Source organism: Rana temporaria, chromosome 9 (genome assembly GCF_905171775.1).
Source record: "Rana temporaria chromosome 9, aRanTem1.1, whole genome shotgun sequence".
In the NCBI taxonomy this organism is placed as follows: Eukaryota; Metazoa; Chordata; class Amphibia; order Anura; family Ranidae; genus Rana; species Rana temporaria.
Window position 1 is genome coordinate 117,543,609 of NC_053497.1, and position 21,217 is coordinate 117,564,825.

Consider the following 21,217-nt stretch of genomic DNA (forward strand, 5'->3'; position numbering starts at 1 on the left):
TTTTTCTCCCCGGCTTCCGGGTTCTGATTCCCGCGGGACTGGGCGTTCCTATCCCTGGGTTAGATGATTGACGTGTTGTGAAAAAGTTCCCATGTCGCACAAGGCGCGACACCAGTTTTCCCGTAAATAGCCGAGCTGCGAGTCGGCGATATACGGCGCTTGCGCAGTCAGCTCTACACGGCGGGCGCAGGCGCCGTATAGCGCCAACTCGCAGCTCGGTTATTTACGGAAAACTGGTGATGCGCCTTGTGCGACATGGGAACTTTTTCACAACACGTCAATCATCTAACCCAGGGATAGGAACGCCCAGTCCCACGGGAATCAGAACCCGGAAGCCGGGGAGAAAATCACACTATATCGGAATGTAATGTAATGTTAGAGTTTTTTTTTTTAGGGTGAACCCCCGCTTTAATTGGACCCCTTCAACTGAATGGCTCTGCCCCGCAACTGTGTTCAATGCACATATTCACAGGCACAGAGTCAGATAACAGTCTGTAGCTTTGTTTTTGTTGTTTATTAGAGGGTTAACAACTTGGATAGGGATGGGAGGTTGTGGAATGTCCACTTGGCTTCAGCAAACTTCAGGGAAACTTGCTATATACAATCTCCTCTTCACTTTCCTCCTGCACACACTTGCCATTTTCTGCTGATTCACTCTTGTAGGATCCGGCAGACCCCTTGTCAGATCAGTAACATCCCTTTACAGACAGGAACTTGCTGTCCCTTAAGTGTAGCACAGATGTAGTGAAACAGCATGTAACCTTTCCTCCTGCTTCCTCTGTGGCCACTGACCCTAGCTCCACCTCTTCGTGCACTGCCAGCCCACCTGGCTGCAGCTGCCTCTTTCACCAGCCCTCCTGGCTGCCTTTCTACACCAGTCCACCCGACTGACTCTCAGGAGATCTCCCAGGGAAAGGATAGAAGACTTAAGCACACCGCTGTCTTCAAGGGTTCACACTAGTGCTAATTGGATGTGGTTGCTCTGCATCCAATTTGCAGTAGCAGGAGATTTTGACCGGCTCTCTGTGGAGCCCGTTTACATATCTCCGCTGCGGCTCCAGTGCGAATTTGCACAGGAACCCTGTGTGTCTTTTGGTCCATTTCAGGTTTGAATTCAGCCAAAAATTTGGGCTGAAATGGGTAACGGGGACCCCTGCTGTGAGCCGCATGCGAAGATAGTGTGAACTCAGCTTTACACTTCCTAGTATGTGAGAGTTCCTATTTAAAGCAGAGTATAGAGAAGTCAATGGGTAGATACAGAAGCAGAATGTCAGGTCACCTGTGGCCAGGTGACAAGTGCACCCAGTAGGGGTCAGGGATGCACCGCAGGGAAGTGAACCCTATAGCCGACTACTGCTGGCAGGGAGGAAGCGTGACCCAAGATCACCCAGGGCGCGGAATCTAAGACCCAGTTTTGTATTCACCAGAGCCCTTGGTGGTAGGGATGGTCTTGGCCGCAACTGGGTCCAGGTCGCGTTCCCAGGATTCCTCAGGTCACACTCCGCAGGGAGAAGTGGGACAGTCAGCAGGACAAACCGTGGTGATGGGCAAGCCGAGGTCAGGGCAACAGGCAGACAAGGATAACCGTGGAACATGCAAATAGTCAGGGGCACAGGCAGACAGGGAAGTCGGGGACAAGCCAAAACGGTACACGGAAGATGATCGTAGCACTCTGCAAACAGGAACTAGCGATTACACTGCAGACAGGAACTAAGCATAGGAACACTGTTGAACAGCACTGCAGACCTGTAGAGCAACGGTTAATATAGGCTTCCTGGGATGGACTAGGGTGGAGCCATACAGGAAGAGGAAGTGATAAAAAGGGAAACCAGAACAGGGTCAGCCTCTAATGAAGACATGGAGATCAGGTAAGCAGACAGACTTGATGCATATTCATGACAGTACCCTCCCTCTTAAGGCCCCTCCCCCTCCCCAGCCTGGAGCCAGGGCTAAAGGGGAATCCCAGAAGAAACCTCCTTGACAAATGGGGCGCAAAGATCTCAGATGCAGAAATCCAAGACGCCTCCTCAGGACCAAATCTTCTCCAAAGCACAAGGTACTGAAGAATGCCTCTGCAGAGACGAGAATCCAGAACTTGAGTATCCTCATTGACCAGAACCGAAGTAGGGACAGGAGGAGAGGATTTATTGAGGACCAAAGGCCTTTTAGAAATAAGTAAGGGCATGAGAGGGTCAACAGGAATCCGAGGAGGATCAAGTAGACCCTTAAAGATGAACTGGGGATTATGCACAGGACCATCAGACTGGGCAGAGGTCAGAGGAACCCTGAAGTCAGGTTGGTTAGAAGGTGACAGGGCACAGGAGTCAAGCTGGATAGCAGGGAAACCAGCAGAATGCAGAGAGCCCTGAAAACAAGGTAGAAAATGCCATTTGGCCGAATGAGGCAATCTATCCAAAGGATGGATTGAGCCCCTTAGACGGGTTGCAGGAGGGCCTGAACAAGAAAAGGTAGGAGGCTCACTGGGCATGGGCTGACCTGGCATAGCTGATGCAGGGGCCGATTGAATAGCATAGTCAGGTGTAGTGATTACCCGAATCGCATCACAAGGCGTAGTGACTGCAGAACTCGCAGACAAGTTAGCCTGGCTGTGCGTTTTAGGGACTGTTAACGGTAAACTGGAGTGAATGATCAGCTCAGGTTCACAGACAGGCTCCACATCCAGAGTGCTACATTGGCTAGAAAGTGCATCAGCCTGACTATTGCAGGACACATTCCGGACACCACTATATGTGGTAGGACGAGCAAAAGATTCTGGAATGGTGGCAACAGGAAGTTTCTGTTTTGGGGCAACCTTGGGTAGGCAAGACGTGGAACAGGAGGGACCCCAAGCCAGGATCTGTCCGGCAGTCCAGTCAATGTGAGGAGAATGGAGTCTTAACCAAGGAAGACCCAAAACGATAGGAGCTGAGGTCTTAGGTAGAACAAGGAAGGATATCCACTCCTGGTGAAGTGTGCCTACTGACATCTTAACAGGGACTGTCTGGAAGCGAATAGGACCCCCCGGGAGAACAGTGCCATCAATCGCCGAGACCACCAATGGTGTGGTGAGGGGCAAAAGGGTAAGTCTCATGGACGATGCGATTTCCCAGTCTATGAAATTGCCAGCGGCTCCTGAATCCAGATATGCCGAGACTGAAAGAGAAGAAGCACCAAAATGAAGGGACACAGGAAGAAAAAGACGAGAAGGTGAAGGAGATATTTCTGGATCCAATACTCCACCTTCCAGATGTATTGAACCCGAGCGTTTCTCGGGGCGAAGAGGGCAAGTGTCACGAAAATGACTTTTGCCCCCACAGTATAGACACAGGCCTAGAGTTCTGCGCCTGGCACGTTCCTCAGGGGATAGCCTGGTCCGACCCAGCTGCATGGGTTCCTCAGTTGGCAAGGGATGCTCCAGGGGTCGAAGAGAGGGGAACTCAGGTTGACTAAGGGCCAAGGGATGTTGGCGTCGCTTTTCTAGGGTCCTTTCCTGAAAGCGAATATCGATCTGATTACACAAGGAGATCACTCCATCCAGATCAGTGGGGATGGTTCTTCCTGCTAGTTCATCCTTCACTCTATCAGATAGGCCATGCAAAAAGGTTGCGACTAAGGCCTCATTGTTCCAGCTCAGTTCAGCTGAGTGGATACGGAACTGAAGAGAATATTGTCCCACTGAACGGGATTCTTGGCGGAGACGTAAAAGGGCGCTGGCTGCTGAAGAGACACGAGCCGGTTCTTCAAAGATATTCCGAAAAAGTTTCAAGAAAACAGGCAGGCTAGAAACCACTGGATCATTCAATTCCCACAGAGGGGCAGCCCAGGCTAAGGCTTCCCCGGAGAGGAGAGAAATGATATAGGCTATCTTGGCCCGATCAGACAAGAAGTACTGGGGCAGGAGCTCAAAATGAATAGTGCATTGGCTAAGGAATCCCCTGCAGGCTTTGGAGTCTCCAGAAAAGCGGATTGGAGGTGATAACTTCAGTGAATGCGACTCTGCGACTGGTGCAACAGGTGCAGCTGCTGGTTGTACTTGGGGTTGTGGATTCGGGGTTCCCAGCGAGGTCTGAAGCTGATCAAAGCGGGAAGCCAGATCCTGAAGGAAACGCATCACCTGATCCTGATTAGCTTCATGCGTCTCGAGTCTGCGAACAATGCACTGTAATGGGTCATCTGCAGGAAGCGGCACGTCGGTCGGGTTCATGGCTGTTCAAACTGTCAGGTCACCTGTGGCCAGGTGACAAGTGCACCCAGTAGGGGTCAGGGATGCACCGCAGGGAAGTGAACCCTATAGCCGACTACTGCTGGCAGGGAGGAAGCGTGACCCAAGATCACCCAGGGCGCGGAATCTAAGACCCAGTTTTGTATTCACCAGAGCCCTTGGTGGTAGGGATGGTCTTGGCCGCAACTGGGTCCAGGTCGCGTTCCCAGGATTCCTCAGGTCACACTCCGCAGGGAGAAGTGGGACAGTCAGCAGGACAAACCGTGGTGATGGGCAAGCCGAGGTCAGGGCAACAGGCAGACAAGGATAACCGTGGAACATGCAAATAGTCAGGGGCACAGGCAGACAGGGAAGTCGGGGACAAGCCAAAACGGTACACGGAAGATGATCGTAGCACTCTGCAAACAGGAACTAGCGATTACACTGCAGACAGGAACTAAGCATAGGAACACTGTTGAACAGCACTGCAGACCTGTAGAGCAACGGTTAATATAGGCTTCCTGGGATGGACTAGGGTGGAGCCATACAGGAAGAGGAAGTGATAAAAAGGGAAACCAGAACAGGGTCAGCCTCTAATGAAGACATGGAGATCAGGTAAGCAGACAGACTTGATGCATATTCATGACACAGAAGAAATAGATTTGGGTAGTGACTTCCTCCAAGAAGGTCAGATCACTCAGTCAAACAGTCCTTCAAGTAATACTAAAGCCTTAATTTATTTTTTTAAATAACAAACATGTTATACTTACCATTTCTGTGAAGTGGTTTTGCACAGTGCAGCCTGATCCTCCTCTTCTAGGGTCCCCCTGCTGGCGCTCTGGCCTCCTGTTCCTTGCTGAGAGTCCCCATAGCAAGTCGCTTGCTATGGCGGGCATTTGTGCATGCTCGCTCCCGCGCCCTGTTTTGTGTGTCCATTTGCTGTCTCTCAGCTAATGAGGAGGTCAAGAGAGCAGCCGCTCTTGTGTACATCACTGGATTGGGCTCGGGTAAGTATTAGGGGGGCTGGGGGGGCAGCTGCATACTAAAGGTTTTTCACCTTCATGCATACAATACATGAAGATAAAAAACTTTCAGGCTTTACTCCCACTTTAAGCTCACCACCCATTACAATCTGATTGTACAGTACATCATCACTAGAGCTACCATCAACAATGTAGTGCAAGGATCTGCCTGGTTGGATAATAATTGATTGGACAGATTTGTTATGTTGTCATGTTACATAAGTTGTGTATTTGTAATGAAGACTCTACAAAGATTGTACTGTCAGGCTGTAAGGCACCCTTACAGAGAGCATAGTAGAGCCAAGTCGAATTTCAGGGCAGCGGAAATGAACTGCCTGATGATACAAAGATGTCTAAACGGCACACTTAGTGCTCAATCACACTTGTAGCTGCCCTTGTCATCCCTCTCAAAAGTGGTTAGGTTAGGTGTTTTAACTCTGAAAAGCGCACACCACCACATGCATTACACACCAGTCGCAGGACAGTTATAGTGCGGCTCAGTTTTCTGGAATGTTTCATGCTTGACAGCGGTATTGAGATAGGGAGGCAACCAATTGCCCAATTCAAATGCCAGGACCTGCAGCAGACAGAGTCTTACAAATGAGAGGTTCTTATTTATTATATTCTTGGTTTTGCAGGAAATTAGGAATCGATCCGCTGCTTTCAAGCAGGACAACAATTATTTTACGGAGGCAGGGGGTAGCACTGAGAACCTGAAGAAGAATCGATACAAAGACATTCTACCATGTGAGTATAGGGCGGGTTTTATTGTGCAGTTTTCAGGGGGGGGGAAAAATCACCTAACTCTCAGGCCTCGTACACACGACCGGTTTCCTCTGCAGAATCCATCAAGAAACTTGGTGGGAGATTTTTTTTGCAGAGGAAACCGGTCGTGTGTACATTTTTCAGCGAGGAAACTGTCGAGGAACTCGACGAGCCAAAAATAGAGCATGTTCTCTTTTTCCTCGACGGGAATGGAGAAAATTGGTTCGTCAAGTTCCTCGACAAGCCTAACAAGAACTCGACGAGGAAAACGATGTGTTTCGCCCGCCGGGTTCCTCGGTCGTGTGTACGAGGCCTCAAACTGCTCCATTACCAATCTTCTTTATGTTGTTTCAGATGATCAAACACGGGTTCCGATCACATTTCTTGCAGAAGAAGTTGGCTCCGACTACATTAATGCAAGCTTTATACAGGTGATGACTAGCTACTGTTGATAAAACAAAGCTGTACATTTTAAAATATTTTGTTTGGTCATCTGCTTATTGCAAGCGCTACTCCCAGCCCTATTCTAATACTCAAGTAACTTTCTGTTATATGTCCTCTCTTTCCACAGGACCTGATTCACATTAAAGTAGACATAGCATCAAAGATCTTTTTTCAGATTCATTAGGGATTAATGAAATACGGAGTTTGTGTCTAGCCCAAATTTGGGGGGAAATTGGGTGATTTGGTAAAAAATGTGACCATGTTGGCTAAATACAGTGGGGTAGATTCAAGAAGCAATTGCGCCTGTGTAACCATAGGTTACACAGCGCAATTGCTTACTTGCCCCGGCGTAACGAGTGCTCCTGATTCAGGAACCTCGTTTCGCCGACTGCAGCCTAAGATCTGCGCGGCATAAGGCTCTAATGCCCGCATATCTTAGGCTGCATTCTTGCATTGGCCGCTAGGTGGCGTTCACGTTGTGCTCAGTGTATAGTATGCAAATTGCATACTAACACCGATTCACAACGTTGCGCGAGCCCTGCGTACGCAATTTACGTTGTTTACGTACGGCGGTTTTCGCGCAAGGCTGCCCCTGCTATTAGCAGGGGCAGCCCATATTACGTATACCCGTCGTTCCCGCGTCACGAAATTTGAATTTTACGTACTTTGCGTAAGTGAATCGTGAATGGCGCTGGACGCCATTCACGTTCACTTTGAAGCAAATGACGTCCTTGCGACGTCATTTGCCGCAATGCACGTCGGGAAAGTTTCCCGACAGAGCATGCGCGCTACGATCGGCGCGGGAACGCGCCTAATTTAAATGATCCCCTATGGGATCATTTAAATTGCGTGCTCCTGCGCCGGGCATTTTGCCGGCGCGCCCGCGCAATTCACGGAGCTTCTGCTCCGTGAATCAAGGGCAGCGGAGCAAATTTGCGGGGGCGCAGGGCAAAAACGTTGCCCTGCGCCTCCGTAAATAATGCGCAATTCTCTTTGAATCCGGCCCATTGAAGTTATAGGGGATGGCAAAATGATAATGGCTACTGAGGGTTAGAGAAGTGATGTTAAAGTACAAAACTGATGCCGTGTACACACGATCATTTTTCAGCATGAAAAAAAACGTTGTTTTTCAGCATGTAGAAAAAAACAATGTTTTCCCAACTTCATCATTAAAACGACGTTGCCCACACACCATCGTTTTTAAAAAATTATCTAGCAAAGCGCGGTGACGTACAACACGTATGACGGCACTATAAAGGGGAAGTTACATTCGCCTTTGGGATGCTTTAGCTGATTCCTTGTTAGTAAAAGACGATTTGCGCTTTTCTGTCTGTTACAGCGTGATGAATGTGCTTACTCCATTATGAACGGTAGTTTTACCAGAACGAGGGCTCCTGTCTCATAACTTGCTTCTGAGCATGCGTGGGTTTTTACACCATTTTAGCCCATACAGGATAATTTTTTACAACCCGAAAAACGACATTGTTTAAAACAACGTTAAAAAATGCAGCATGTTCGAATTTTTTTTTTTTTTTTTTTTAAAGAACCCGAAAAATGATGTGAAGCCCACACACGATCATTTTGAATTAAATTTTTTAAAAACAAAGTTTTTTTAATGCCGAAAAATGATCGTGTGTATGCGGCATAAAGGTTTTTGAATGACAGTCTAAACAAGTACCAAATCCAGTTGCTATAGGATGCACAAACCTCATAAGAGTACAGTGGAACCTCGGATTGCGAGTAACAAAGTTAACGTGCGTTTCGCAATATGAGCACTGTATTTTTAAAAATCGTAACTCGGTTTGCGAGTGTTGTCTCCCAAAATGAGCATGATTCAGGCCAAAGCAGTGTGCAGTACTGCGTTTGGCCTGAGGTGGGGGGTGCCGGAGCCGAGTGGAGCCCAACGGTGCCGATGACAGCCAATCGGCATCGTTCGGAAATGCTCGGAAAGACATGGGGTTTGCCGAGGTCAGCTGAGGTGTCCTTGGGTCTTTCCAGCCGTTTCCGAGGCTCTCCGGCGCCCCCCCACCCGCCACATGCGGTATTGCATGCCATTGAAGTCAATGCGGAACAAACTATTTTAGTTTCCATTGACTTCAATGGGAAAACTCGTTTTGATATGCGAGTACTTTGGATTACAAGCATTCTTCTGGAATTGATTATGCTCGTAATCCGAGGTTCCACTGTATACAAAAATTCCTTTACCTTTCCTGACTGAGCCAAAGCCTCCATCATTTGTGTCTCACCAGCTCCCACACACAGACACTGCAGCTCACAGAGGGATGGTCCTAGCAAGCAACAGAGGTGGTGCTGTCAGTCCAGAAAGCAGTGGAAAGGACTAGGTGTAGCTAAGTGCTGATTGACAAACTACATGCTCGATAAATCAGCAGTGACAATAATATTTTTTTAAATTCAGAATCAAGTCGACGCATGCTTGGAAGCATTGAACTTCGTTTTTTTCAGCATGTCGTGTGTTTTACGGCACCGCGTTCTGACACGATCGTTTTTTTAACCGATGGTGTGTATGCGCGACGGACCATCAGTCAGCTTCAACGGTTAACTGATGAAAACGGTCCATCGGTCCGTTCTCATCGGATGGATTGATCGTGTGTATGCGGCATTAGCCGCCTTAATTGCACCATGCATTCTTGTTGCATTCTTTATAAAGTCTGAATGCTGATGATGATCCCTCAACCTAGTATTTTTTGAAGGCCTTCTCCATTGCTTTTATAAGCATTTTTACATTGGAGTTAAGCCATCCATGACTTTTGCTCGCTCTTTTAAATTTATTACCCAATGGGATGCATTGGCTAATGCCCTTATTTAATATGCTTATAAAGCAAACCCATCTCTCCTCTGTGTTCTTTGTTCCTAAGATTTTATCCCAATTTATGCCTTCTAGCAAGGTTCGTAGTTTAGGAAAGTTGGTTCTTTTGAAATTCATTGTCTATTTGTGTGATTTATACTGAATGGTTTATATTGACCTGTGATTGCTGTTACCTAAATTGCCCCATATTTCCACATCCATGATCAGGTCTGTATTGTAGGTAATCAGTAGATCCAGTAACACTTTATTTCTAGTTGGTGCGTCTACCATCTGACTCATAAAATTGTCCTGCACGACATTTAAGAAATGGCGAGCCTTAGATGAATGTGTGTGGATAATTAAAATCCCCCATTATGATAACACTTCCCATCCTTGCTGCTATTCCAAATTGTGATATGATATCTGTTTACTCCTCCTCCCTCAGGTTAGGGGGCCTATAGCATACTCCCAGTATTATTTTCCCCTTAGCTTCCACCGCTCACAGATGATCAATAGTGATTATAACCAAGGTGAGGAAGAAAAGGAGATTTAGCAGGTTGCGTTCTGTCGGGTTCTCTCTCCATAGGAATACTTCCGAAGTATTGTGAGAATCGTACATATTCATTTTACAGCTTGTAAGCAGATTTTTTACTCTTTATTAAAATTTTAAAACCGTACTTCACCATGAGAAGTTTCTCTCATTTATCCCACTAACTACCGAGGAACACTCTGGAGACTTGGCCTTTATAACTGGACACCAGGAGGAGACTCGATTTGGCATGTGGGAGACATTCATCCATCCCCCGTCATTGTAAACAGAGAGCTGTACATTCAAGGAGTCGTTTTCTTTACAAGGAAAACCTTTTTTGAGGTGGTGAATGCACTTCAGGGGTGTCTATGGAGAGAGAACCAGACAGAACGCAACCTGCTAAATCTTCTTTCCTTCCTCACCTTGGTTATAATCACTATTGATCATCTGTGAGCGGTGGGAGATCTATCGGATACTGGATATCTTGCTGCATAGACCCCTAGGCTGGGTAGAAAGCCACACGCCAACAGAAGATCTCTGGTTGGGATCTTCCCTTTCGGTAAGAGGCAGTTTGTTTGGAAGGTGGAGGATTTCCTTTCTATCTCTTCACTGTTCTATAGTTCCTTTTGGTTTGATGTCACCTATGCCCAGCCCCATTCACGTACGCTTACGCAAACGACGTAAAATACGACGGCTGTGCCATCTTTTTGGTGGTTTATCTTTACGCCGGAAAAACGCCTTATGTAAACGGCGTATCTTACTGCGACGGGCGTACGTACGTTCGTGAATCGGCGTATCTTGCTCATTTACATATTCGACACGTAAATCCACGTACACGCCCCTAGCGGCCAGCGTAAATATACAGCCAAGATACGACGGCGTAGGAGACTTACGTCGGTTGTATCTTGGCCAAATTTAGGCGTATCTGGTTTCCAGAATACGCCTAAAGATACGACGGCTCGCATTCGGACTTACGACAGCGTATCTACTGATACGCCGTCGTAAGTCTACGTGAATCTGGCTATATGTCTTTGCTATATGATGACTTCCATAAGAAACTTACTGCTGAAAATGCGATTAGGAATCTTAAACAAGGTAGACGACCAGTTGAGGATTTCATTGCGGAATTCCAGAGGTGGGCTATTGAAACTGAGTGGAATGATGTCACACTGCGTAACCAATTTCGCCTCGGCCTTTCTGAACCACTCAAGGATGAGTTGGCTTGATCAGATCTCCATCTTACTCTTAATGACATCATACAATATTCGATCACTATAGATCGTAGGTTAAGAAAGAGATGAGCTGAACGTCAATCAAGTCCAATTACTTCTGCCCCTATACCTAAAAAAGTTTGATTTCCTTTGATGAAAAAATGGACATTGGAACTACACGTGCCCCACTTACCTGATCTGAAAGACTTTGTCGCCGCTTATTGAATCTTTGCCTTTATTGTGCCTCATCAGAACATGCCATCTCTTCTTGTCCTCTTGTAAAAAATCAAAAGGACGAACTGCGATCAAGTTAGAATTACTGTCAAGGATATGTTGGATACAGGCGCATGTGATAACTTCATTGATTCAGGCCTTGTTTTTTCACAAAAAATTCCACACTTGAAGAAGTCGTCCCCTCTTTCTGTGAGCTTTATTGATGGAACAACTTCTGCATCTGGACCTATATTGTACCAAACTCAACCTTTATTGACTATTTGTGGAGATAATCATAGTGAATTTCTGACCTATGATGTTATTCCATCTCCACTATTCCCTGTTGTTTTGGGTTTACCGTGGCTTAAACTGCATATGCCTACTTTTTTCTGGGATCAAGCAACTGTACTTCTGCATTCACCATATTGTAAAAAGACTTGTTATTAAGTTGCTCCACTGTTATATCTTGCCCCTCAAGAGATACCATCCCAGTACCTTGAATTTTCTGATATATTCAGTGAGAAGAATGCAGAGACATTGCCTCCTCATAGGATATATGACTGTCCCATTGAATTACTGCCAGGTACCGCTATACCTACGGGTAGGATCTATTCTCTTTCTCAACCTGAACTTCAACACTTAAAGAAATATCTACAGGATAATCTAAAAAAGGGTTTCATCAAACCTTCTACTTCTCCTGCCAGTGCTGGTATGTTTTTTGTTACAAACAAAGATGGTAGCCTCAGGCCTATCATAGACTATCGAGCCTTGAATAAAGTCACAGTGAAAAATCGCTATCCTCTTCCACTTATTCCTGAATTGATTGAAAGACTACAGGCTTCTACCGTATTCACTAAACTCGATCTTAGAGGAGCTTATAACTTGATTCGTATTAAATCAGGTGATTAATGGACCACCTTCCATGGCACACGTTATGGACTCTTCGAATATACTGTCATGCCTTTTGGATTGTGTAATGCTCCAGCAACTTTCCAAAGCTTTGTGAATGATATTTTCAGAGACCTTCTCGACATATGCATAGTTGTATACCTGGATGATATACTCATTTACTCAGATTACTTGATGCAACATCGAAAACATGTCAGATGGGTACTTGCAAGACTTAAGCCTCGTACACACGATCAGTCCATCCGATGAGAACGGTCTGAAGGACCGTTATCATCGGTTAACCGATGAAGCTGACTGATGGTCCGTCGCGCCCACACACCATCGGTTAAATAACCAATCGTGTCAGAACACGGTGATGTAAAACACAATGATGTGCTGAAAAAAATGAAGTTCAATGCTTCCAAGCATGCGTCGACTTGATTCTGAGCATGCGTGGATTTTTAACCAATAGTCATACCTACTAACGATCGGTTTTGACCTATCGGTTAGTAATCCATCGATTAAATTTAAAGCAAGTTGGCTTTTTTTAATGGTTAAATAACCTATGGGGCCCACACACGATCGGGTTTTCACAGATGAAAATGGTCCATCAGACCGTTGTCCTCTGTTTAACCTATCGTGTGTACGAGGCCTTAGAGCTCATGCCTTATACACCAAACTTGAGAAATGTGTCTTTGAACAAACTACTATCTCCTTCCTTGGCTTTGTAATTTCGCCAAAAGGAATACAGATGGATCAGTCCAAAGTGACTTGCATTTTGAATTGGCCTACACCTACTTGTAGAAAGGCTGTACAGAGCTTTTTGGGCTTTGCCAACTTCTACAGGAAGTTCATAAAAAAAATTCTCCTTATTGGTGAAACCTGTGAGGTCTGTATAAGATCCAAACATGAAAGAAAACCACCTTATGGATTGTTGATGTCTCTTCCTATTCCTACAAAACCCTGGGAAGCATTATCTTTGGATTTTATTGTGGAATTGCCTCTTTCTAATGGATATAATACCATCATGGTAACAGTTGCTTACCAAAATAGCTCATTTTGTCCCTCTTAAGAAACTGCCTTCCTCCAAAGAAACAGCGCAAACTTTACTGGATCATGTTATTAAATTACATGGTGTTCCTTCACGTCTAGTTTCTGACAGAGGGTCTCAGTTTGTATCGAAATTCTGGAAAGCCTTGTGTCATATTCTCCAAATAGACCATAGATATTCCAGTGGATATCATCCTCAAACAAATGGACAGACAGGAAGAGTAAACCAGTGTCTTGAACAATATCTCAGATGTTATTGTACCCATCTTCAAGATAACTGGTCTACCCTTCTCCCTCTCGCTGAATTCTCTTACAATAGTTCAACTAGCTCTTCTACTCGTTATTCCCCCTTTTTGCAAACTATGGGTTTCATCCCAATATGCTTCCAGAGTCTTCAATACTTACAAATGTACCTTCAACGAATGATTATCGGTCTACCCTTTCATCAGTATTACAAGTTTTGAAACAAAATCTCAAACGTGCACAAGATCATCAAAAAGTCTATTATGATCTTAGACATCTTACAAAATTGGCGATCAAGTATGGCTCGCTACAAAAAAACTACGTTTGCATTTACCAGTGAGGAAACTCGCCAAACAATTTCTTGGTCCATTCTCAATTTCTAAAGCTATTAATCAAAACACCATGCAACTTTCTCTCCCTCCGGAAACTCACGATTCATCCCTCATTTCATGTGTCTCTTCTCAAACCATAACGTCCTAACCAATTTCCTGAAAGGATTCCTCCTCCTGCACCTCCTATCCTAGTTCAGGGTGAAGAACATTATGAGGTTGAATGTATTCTAGACTCTATAAAAAGAAGAGGACGTCTACAATACTTAATTAGGTGGAAGGATTATGGTATACAAGAATATTCTTGGGAAGACTCAGAGGAAGTGCATGCACCTGATTTATGTAGTCAATTTCATTCTACATATCCTCATAAGCCTTTACCTACTAAGATCCCCAGGAGGGTATCCCTTAAGAGGGGGGTACTGTAACAGGCGCTCCTTACAACCGTTCCCTTTAATGCGTTCCACGCTGGAACGCATTACGGCGCCCGCGCAATGACGTCATCGCCTGGCGCCGTGTGCGTTCCACCGTGGAACGCGGAAGTGCGCCGTAGCAAACGGCGCTTCTCTTTGAATTAGTGCTCATACACTACAGCTGGGTCTATCCTTTAAACAGAGCAGTGTGCTGTCTGCACACTGTTCTATTGTCAGCCGTAGCTCGGCCATGCTACACATTATGGTACCATCGCTCCCCATGTTGCAACAACGGACCAGCCTGCAACTTAAGCATTAACGCTATTGCCTTTACTGCAACAGACTGCCATTGCTGGGGACAACCTTTGAGGCCTTCCTTGCTGAACACCCTACACTAAGGAATCCCTATTTACTACACTGAAGCCTGCAAACGGATAAGTAGCCATTGTGTTACTTATAGTGTCATAGAAAGATCTGCTGCATACTCTCCATCTAAAACAATTGCTGTTATTTATTATCACTTGTGGCTATTAACATACCACTATGGATAGACTGTACTGCCTATGATTGTTTGCTAAAGAATATCTTAAAGGGATGTCTACACTCAAATTACCTGAGCTATATTCGCCTCTCATTTGCAACTATTAGTTGTCTCTACAACACCCATTTACTACATGTACTCTCAAAGTACCTGAGCTATATTTGCCTCTCATATACAGCTATTAGTTGTCTCTACAACTCATATTTATTACGAGTACTCTCAAAGTACCTGAGCTATAATTGCCTCTCATGTGTGACTATTAGTTGTTCCTTAAACTCCAATTTACTATGTGCTTGACACAAGTGTAATTTGCTTATGGGCCATGGCCTAGTTGCTGAACATGTTCACTTGAACTTTTCTATGCTAAGGGTTGATGGTATTCCCATACCAACTCCCTTAGTGGCCTAATGCATTACTATATGTTTATGTGATATGATGTAGAGAACCCCCAAACTCCTGTTTGCGTGGAGTGTCGCCTGGGGTCCCTTACTGATAATCACTTGCATATAGAGGTGCATTGGAAACTTTAAACTGTTTGCTATAATTTTAAACGCTAAGCTCTGGTCACATGTTGTAATGCGTCCAGGCTCAGTAGCTCAACGCCTTTCTTTATGTGAGAGAGAGATGATGTAGAGAACCCCCAAACTCCTGTTTGTGAGGAGTGACGCCTGGGGTCTAATGCTGAATTCTCACATAAAGAAGAACATTGAAATCCTTGCTACCGCAGTTGTGGTTCCCTCCATTCACCAGTGCTGTTTCACAGTCCCGCTAAAAATTGCAGATCACCGCCAATGCTACTAAAAAAATAAAAATAAAAAATAAAAATGCCATAAATATATCCCCTATTTTGTAGACGCTATAACTTTTGCGCGAATCAATCAATATACCCTTATTGCGATTCTTTTTAACCAAAAATATGTAGAAGAATACATATTGGCCTAAACTGATGAATACATTTGTTTTTTACATTTTTTTGGGGGGGGGGCCAGGATATTTATTATAGCAAAAAGTAAAAAATTTTGTTTATAGAGCAAAAAATTTAAACCGCAAAGGTAATCAAATACCACCAAAAGAAAGCTCTATTTGTCGGGGAAAAAGGGCTTAAATTTTGTTGTGGTACAGCGTTGCACGACCACGCAATTGTCAGTTAAATTGACGCAGTGCCGTATAGCAAAAAATGACCTGGTCATTAAAGCGGTGGTTCACCCTCCATAGCAGCATTTTAGCATAAAATGAGGCATAGTAGCGCGAGCTACAGTATGCCTGTCTTGATTTTTTTATCCCCGTACTCACAGTGCAATCCAACATTGAAGATTCCGTCTCCCCGCGGGGAATGGGCGTTCCTATCCAGACGGAGGATGATTGACAGCCGGCTCTGGCACGTCACGCTCCCCGAAGACAGCCGGAGTAGGTCTCGGCTCTTCACGGCGCTAAACGGTGCCTGCGCACAGACTATGCGCAGGCGCCGTGAAGAGCCAAGCCTATTTCGGCTATTTCCGGAGAAGCGTGACGTGCCAGAGCCGGCCGTCAATCATCCTCTGTCTGGATAGGAACGCCCATTCCCTGTGGGGAGACGGAATCTTCAATGTAGGATTGCACTGTGAGTACGGGGATAAAAAAATCAAGACAGGAATACTGTAGCTCGTGCTACAATGCCTCATTTTATGCTAGAAGAAAAAAAAAAATTTTTTTTGGTTTATAGGGTGAACCCCCGCTTTAAGGGGGAAAATCTTCTGTAAGTGGTTAATTAACATTGGTAAATATTGTGACAGGTCAGGAATGTATTAATGTAGACTGAAGTTATATAAAGGTCCACTTTAATATAGTTTTTTTTTTTTTACAGGGTGTAGACAATCAGCCCCGATATATCGCCACTCAGGGGCCGCTAAGCCACACGGTAGGGGACTTTTGGAGAATGATTTGGCAATACCAGGTTAAGGTAAGGTTTTAATCGTAAACTAATAGATTCCTGTTTGCAAAGTTAAAAAATGTGCACCTAATGATTGTACAAAACCTTTACCAGGCACAGTAAAAAAAATACTAAAAACCCTTATCACATGTCTAGGCTAAGCAAGGCTAAGCATCATTTGCTTCTTAATGTGAATGCCACTCAATGACCAAATAACCAATTCACTTTACAGGAAGCAGTGCCCACTGTCCTTTACTCTCTTGAACTACCCTGTGCTTTTGGGTATGGTGGAACATACCGTGTTTCCCCGAAAATAAGACACCGTCTTATATTTATTTTTCCTCCAGAAATCACACTATGGCTTATTTTCGGGGGATGTCTTATTTTTTTACCGGCAAGTATGGTACAACAGTATGGTACAACAATCAACATTTATTCAACTATCCCCTGGTGTTTGTGTGATGTGAGGAACTGTTGCTGGTCAGTGCTGGGGAGAAGCTTTACTTCTTCCCCTGAGTACAGAGCGTCCTTCTCCTCACTTCACTGAGGAGACTTTTTACTTTCACTTTCACCTGACAGGGGGAGCCGACCTTACCGTACTTATGGGGCTGCCGACACCTCTCCGGTCACTTAGAGATACCGTGGAGCAGATAAGAAGGGCTGCACGACTTCTTTACAGCTCCTGAGCTCCGAACCAGTACAGTACGCCTATCACGTCTTGTTTTCCCGCCCGCGCCGGTATGCATAAGACACGCTATCACTACGTCTTATTTTCGGGGATTCGACACGCCATCGCTACGTCTTATTTTCGGGGGGATGTCTTATATTTCGATCTTGCGTCTAAATCCCGCTACGGCTTATTTTCGGAGTACGTCTTATTTTCGGGGAAACACGGTATTAAACTTCTCCAATTTGAGGGCTGTTACATGGGGATTGGAAGGAGCTTGCTGAGCTCTGTGTAGGTTTAGACTTTCAGGAAATCAAAACTAGCGCTGGAATTTCAAGGCACTCTGATGTTGGATCAGGGTAGTGGAAACATGGGTTTTATCACAAAAAAGCCCCTTTATACTCAGAGGCTTTAACCCGCTATCGGCTGAAAATGGGTAGCAGGAATGCAATACAATTTGCATTCCTGTTATCCATAGGGGAAGTACTGTATATCCAAAAAAAAAGGTTTGGCCATGCTTCTCCTTTCAAGCTGGACACTGGACACAAAAACGTTCACTGAAATGTAGCGCCCTGGAGTTTAGACAGAATTGCTCTTAAATGATTTCACTCTTAGTCTGTAATTTCTGCATTTATGTCTCTTGTCACTAGGTGGGCAGGTTCCTGGTGGCATTAGATATGAGAAGGGCAATGCAAGGTCAGATTATGGGTATATGGGTTATCCCAGCCAGTGGGCAGGGGTTTCTTAAATTCTTTGGCCTGCTGGGAGAACATATATATTTGGGTGGAGTCAGGTGATCGCTGTTCTGTGCCACCTGGACAGCTGTCTGGGTGGACGTGTGTTGTAGTGCCCGGGCTGCTAGGCTGGAAATTGGGCCTATCCTGGACACATCTGGCTGTTAGGCTGTCTGAGGGCCTATTCAGAAGCAAGAGAGCAATGCAGGGTTGGGATTGCGGCTTGCAGTCCAACCAGAAGTGACGGTTCTGCCGGCCGGAGAACCTGACGTGGTCGGAGGTAGAGGGGAAGCTGTCGCCACTAAGGGACAATCACTTTATTACCAGGGATCACAGTGAGTAACTGAAGCAAGTACCGGAGCAGAATTCTCACCAACTGGGGACCGTGAAGAATCTGGAAACTTCAGTGGGTATCAAGCCAGGAACCCAGCCAGCAGAGGTGACGCTTGCAGAGCAGTCTTGTGTGTCAAGAAAGGGACCGAGCAGGCCAGTGGGGTTAATCTTGAGAAGTATCTTGAGTGCCAAACTAGGGACCCAGCAGTGAGGCGGGGGTGTGGCGCTTGAGGAAGATACTAACCTTGAAGAGTGGAGGAGCTCAAGGGATTCAGTGACAGTGAATCAACTAGTCTGGTGAGAGAGACTGGGAGCCCAGTGGGCTGAACTACAAGAAGTGATTGTAATGGAACTGAAGGAACTGTTACACTTTGTGTTAGGAACTGTTAAAGACTGTTGCCATAGGAGACAGCATTCCTACACATTCAGATGTGGCATCTTGCTGGATGCCTTTCCCTGCATGGCTGTTCTCCTATTGAAGTCTCTGAGTCTGCCAAGTAATCTTGCAACTACCTATGGGTGTCCTGGTCCTAACTCTTTCTCCAAAAATTCTGTTAAGAGAAATAAAAATCTCTTTTGCATTCAAGAAGTGTCTGAGGCCCAACTACTCTAACTACTTTGCACCCACTATGCCGCACAACCCACCATATACAGAAGGATGTCAGCTATCTCTGGCCCTGGAGGTTCTCCGTAGACCAAAGGAGGCCTGGGACTTTGCTACAGAAATAAATTCCTTAATACCCACAAGGGATATAAATACACTTTTTGTGCACCAAATGCGTTTGGAAACCAAGATTTTACCTTAGAAAAGTAGCAGTGACATCATCAGTGTGCTGTACACAGTCTGTGCGGGGAGTGGAGCTGTGCAATACAAGCTGTATTTGGATAACTTCAGAAGGGGGTGGAGACAAGACCAGTCACCTTGAACAAGGAGAGAGAGCAACAGTGACTGGTCTTTATTCCAGGAAGCTCTTGTACAAAGGAAAAGTTTCACACTGCATTATTACACAGATCTGGAAGAAATATACATAGATATATGTAATGCCGGGTACACCCGAGAGGATTTATCCGCGGATACGGTCCTCTGGACCGTTTCCGCGGATAAATCCTCTGAGGATTTCGATCCGCTGGAGTGTACTCACCATCGGATCGAAATCCGCGCCAAATTCACACCGCGGTGACGTGTCGCGCCGTCGCCGCGATGATGACGAGGCGACGTGCGCGACGCTGTCATATAAGGATATCCACGCATTCGTCGAATCATTACGACGCATGCGAGGGATGGGTTCGGATGGATCGATCCGGTGAGTCTGTACAGACCACCGGATCGATCCGCTGGAGCCGATTCCAGCGGATAGATTTCTTAGCATGCTAAGAAATTTTTATCCGCTGGAAATCGGTCGGCCCGAAATATATCATCGGAAAAATATCCGCTGGATCGTACACACCAGCGGATCTATCCGCTGAAACCGATCCGCGGATCAATTTCAGCGGATCGATCCTCTCGTGTGTACGGGGCCTTAGAATACACATGGCTCTTGTATTTAGACAATGTTTGCTTGTCCCAGATTTCAGCTTTAAAATAAACATGTGCACTTGCTGCTGACCTCTCCTTTTAAAAATTGCTTGTCACGCTGATCTAAAGGTTTCAATATTGACTTTGTTTTGACTCCCTAATCGGCATGTATGTTGTACCTCAAAAACTTCTGATACTAACATTTTAAGAAAAGAATCAGCAATGGCACTTCCCCTTCCCCGGATCTCTTTCAGTACAGCTTATCTTTAAGCACAGAAACAGGCTAGCCAGACCTGGACTTTGTATTCTTTTCTCAAACTTCCTCCTAAGCTGTGACATGACTATTAATATATACATTTGCATTGTGGTTTCTTTACAAAATAATATGGCCTTGTTCACAGTAAAACCAACGAGCATACAAGAAAGTCTCTGAAAAAGCTCATTAAAATCAACAGTTGTTTTTTTACATGGGCTTCATGTCCATATACAGTACCTAGTGCCCCATAATTTTGGGCATTTTTCTTATTTTTTTTTTATTTCGATAAAGAGAAGAAGAGAAGTTAAAATGTATTTATTTTCTTTGTGACCCTCCTGGGAAGATTTTCTTTTGCTACCTGTCCATGTGACACAGCAAAATAAATGGGGGAAAGTAGTTACCACCCAGGCAGAAAAACACAGACAGCAATAAAAACATTGTCATAAGTTCTAATCTTGCCCCAATCGAATAAAATGTGTTTTTACCTATGTGCATACATACTTACCTAGCTGGTAAGGTTGAATATATACAATATGTGATCCTGCACTTCCACCTGCAGGGGGCCCTGCAGCGGCCTACTACTTCTGCTGTCTTTATTTACAGCAGAAGCCGATCTCCGGGTTCCGGGCACTCGATGTTCACCAGCACCCGCCGATTGTCGGGCAAAGACTCAGAATGGAGCTCTTCCTATGTAAACATAGTGGATTTTGTGTTCCCGCAAAGCAGGGACTAAAATCCACATCTTCCCCTAGTAAAAGCAGCACATAGTAAACACAGGCTAGGCACACAGTTAACCCTTTGATCGCTCTAGATGTTTAACCCCTTCCAGCCAGTGTCATTAGTACAGTGACAGTGCATATTTTTTATCACAGATCACTGTATTAGTGTCACTGGTTCCCTCAAAGTGTCAAAAGTGTAATTTGTCGTCCACCACAATATCGCAATTCTACTATAATGCAGCGTACACACGATCGGTTTGTCTGATGAAAATGGTCTGATGGACCATTTTCATCAGACTAAACCGATCGTGTGTGGGCCCCATCGGTTATTTATCCATCGGTTAAAAAATTAGGAACTTGTTTTAAAATTATCTGATGGATAAAAAAACCTATAGAAAAAAAACAATCGTCTGTAGGCACGTCCATCG

The 21,217-nt window shown here is 45.2% G+C and overlaps 1 protein-coding gene across 1 annotated transcript in view; it reads left to right on the top strand.

The window, feature by feature from the left end:
• Positions 1–5,154: 5,154 nt before the first annotated feature.
• PTPN18 (protein tyrosine phosphatase non-receptor type 18) overlaps positions 5,155–21,217 on the top strand; it is an 83,595-nt gene continuing 67,532 nt past the window's right edge. Inside the window, exons 1-4 of the mRNA XM_040325257.1 lie at positions 5,155–5,208; positions 5,766–5,970; positions 6,343–6,419; positions 16,499–16,594. Of these exons, the coding sequence (XP_040181191.1) occupies positions 5,155–5,208; positions 5,766–5,970; positions 6,343–6,419; positions 16,499–16,594 (432 nt within the window). The remainder of the gene's footprint in view (positions 5,209–5,765; positions 5,971–6,342; positions 6,420–16,498; positions 16,595–21,217) is intronic.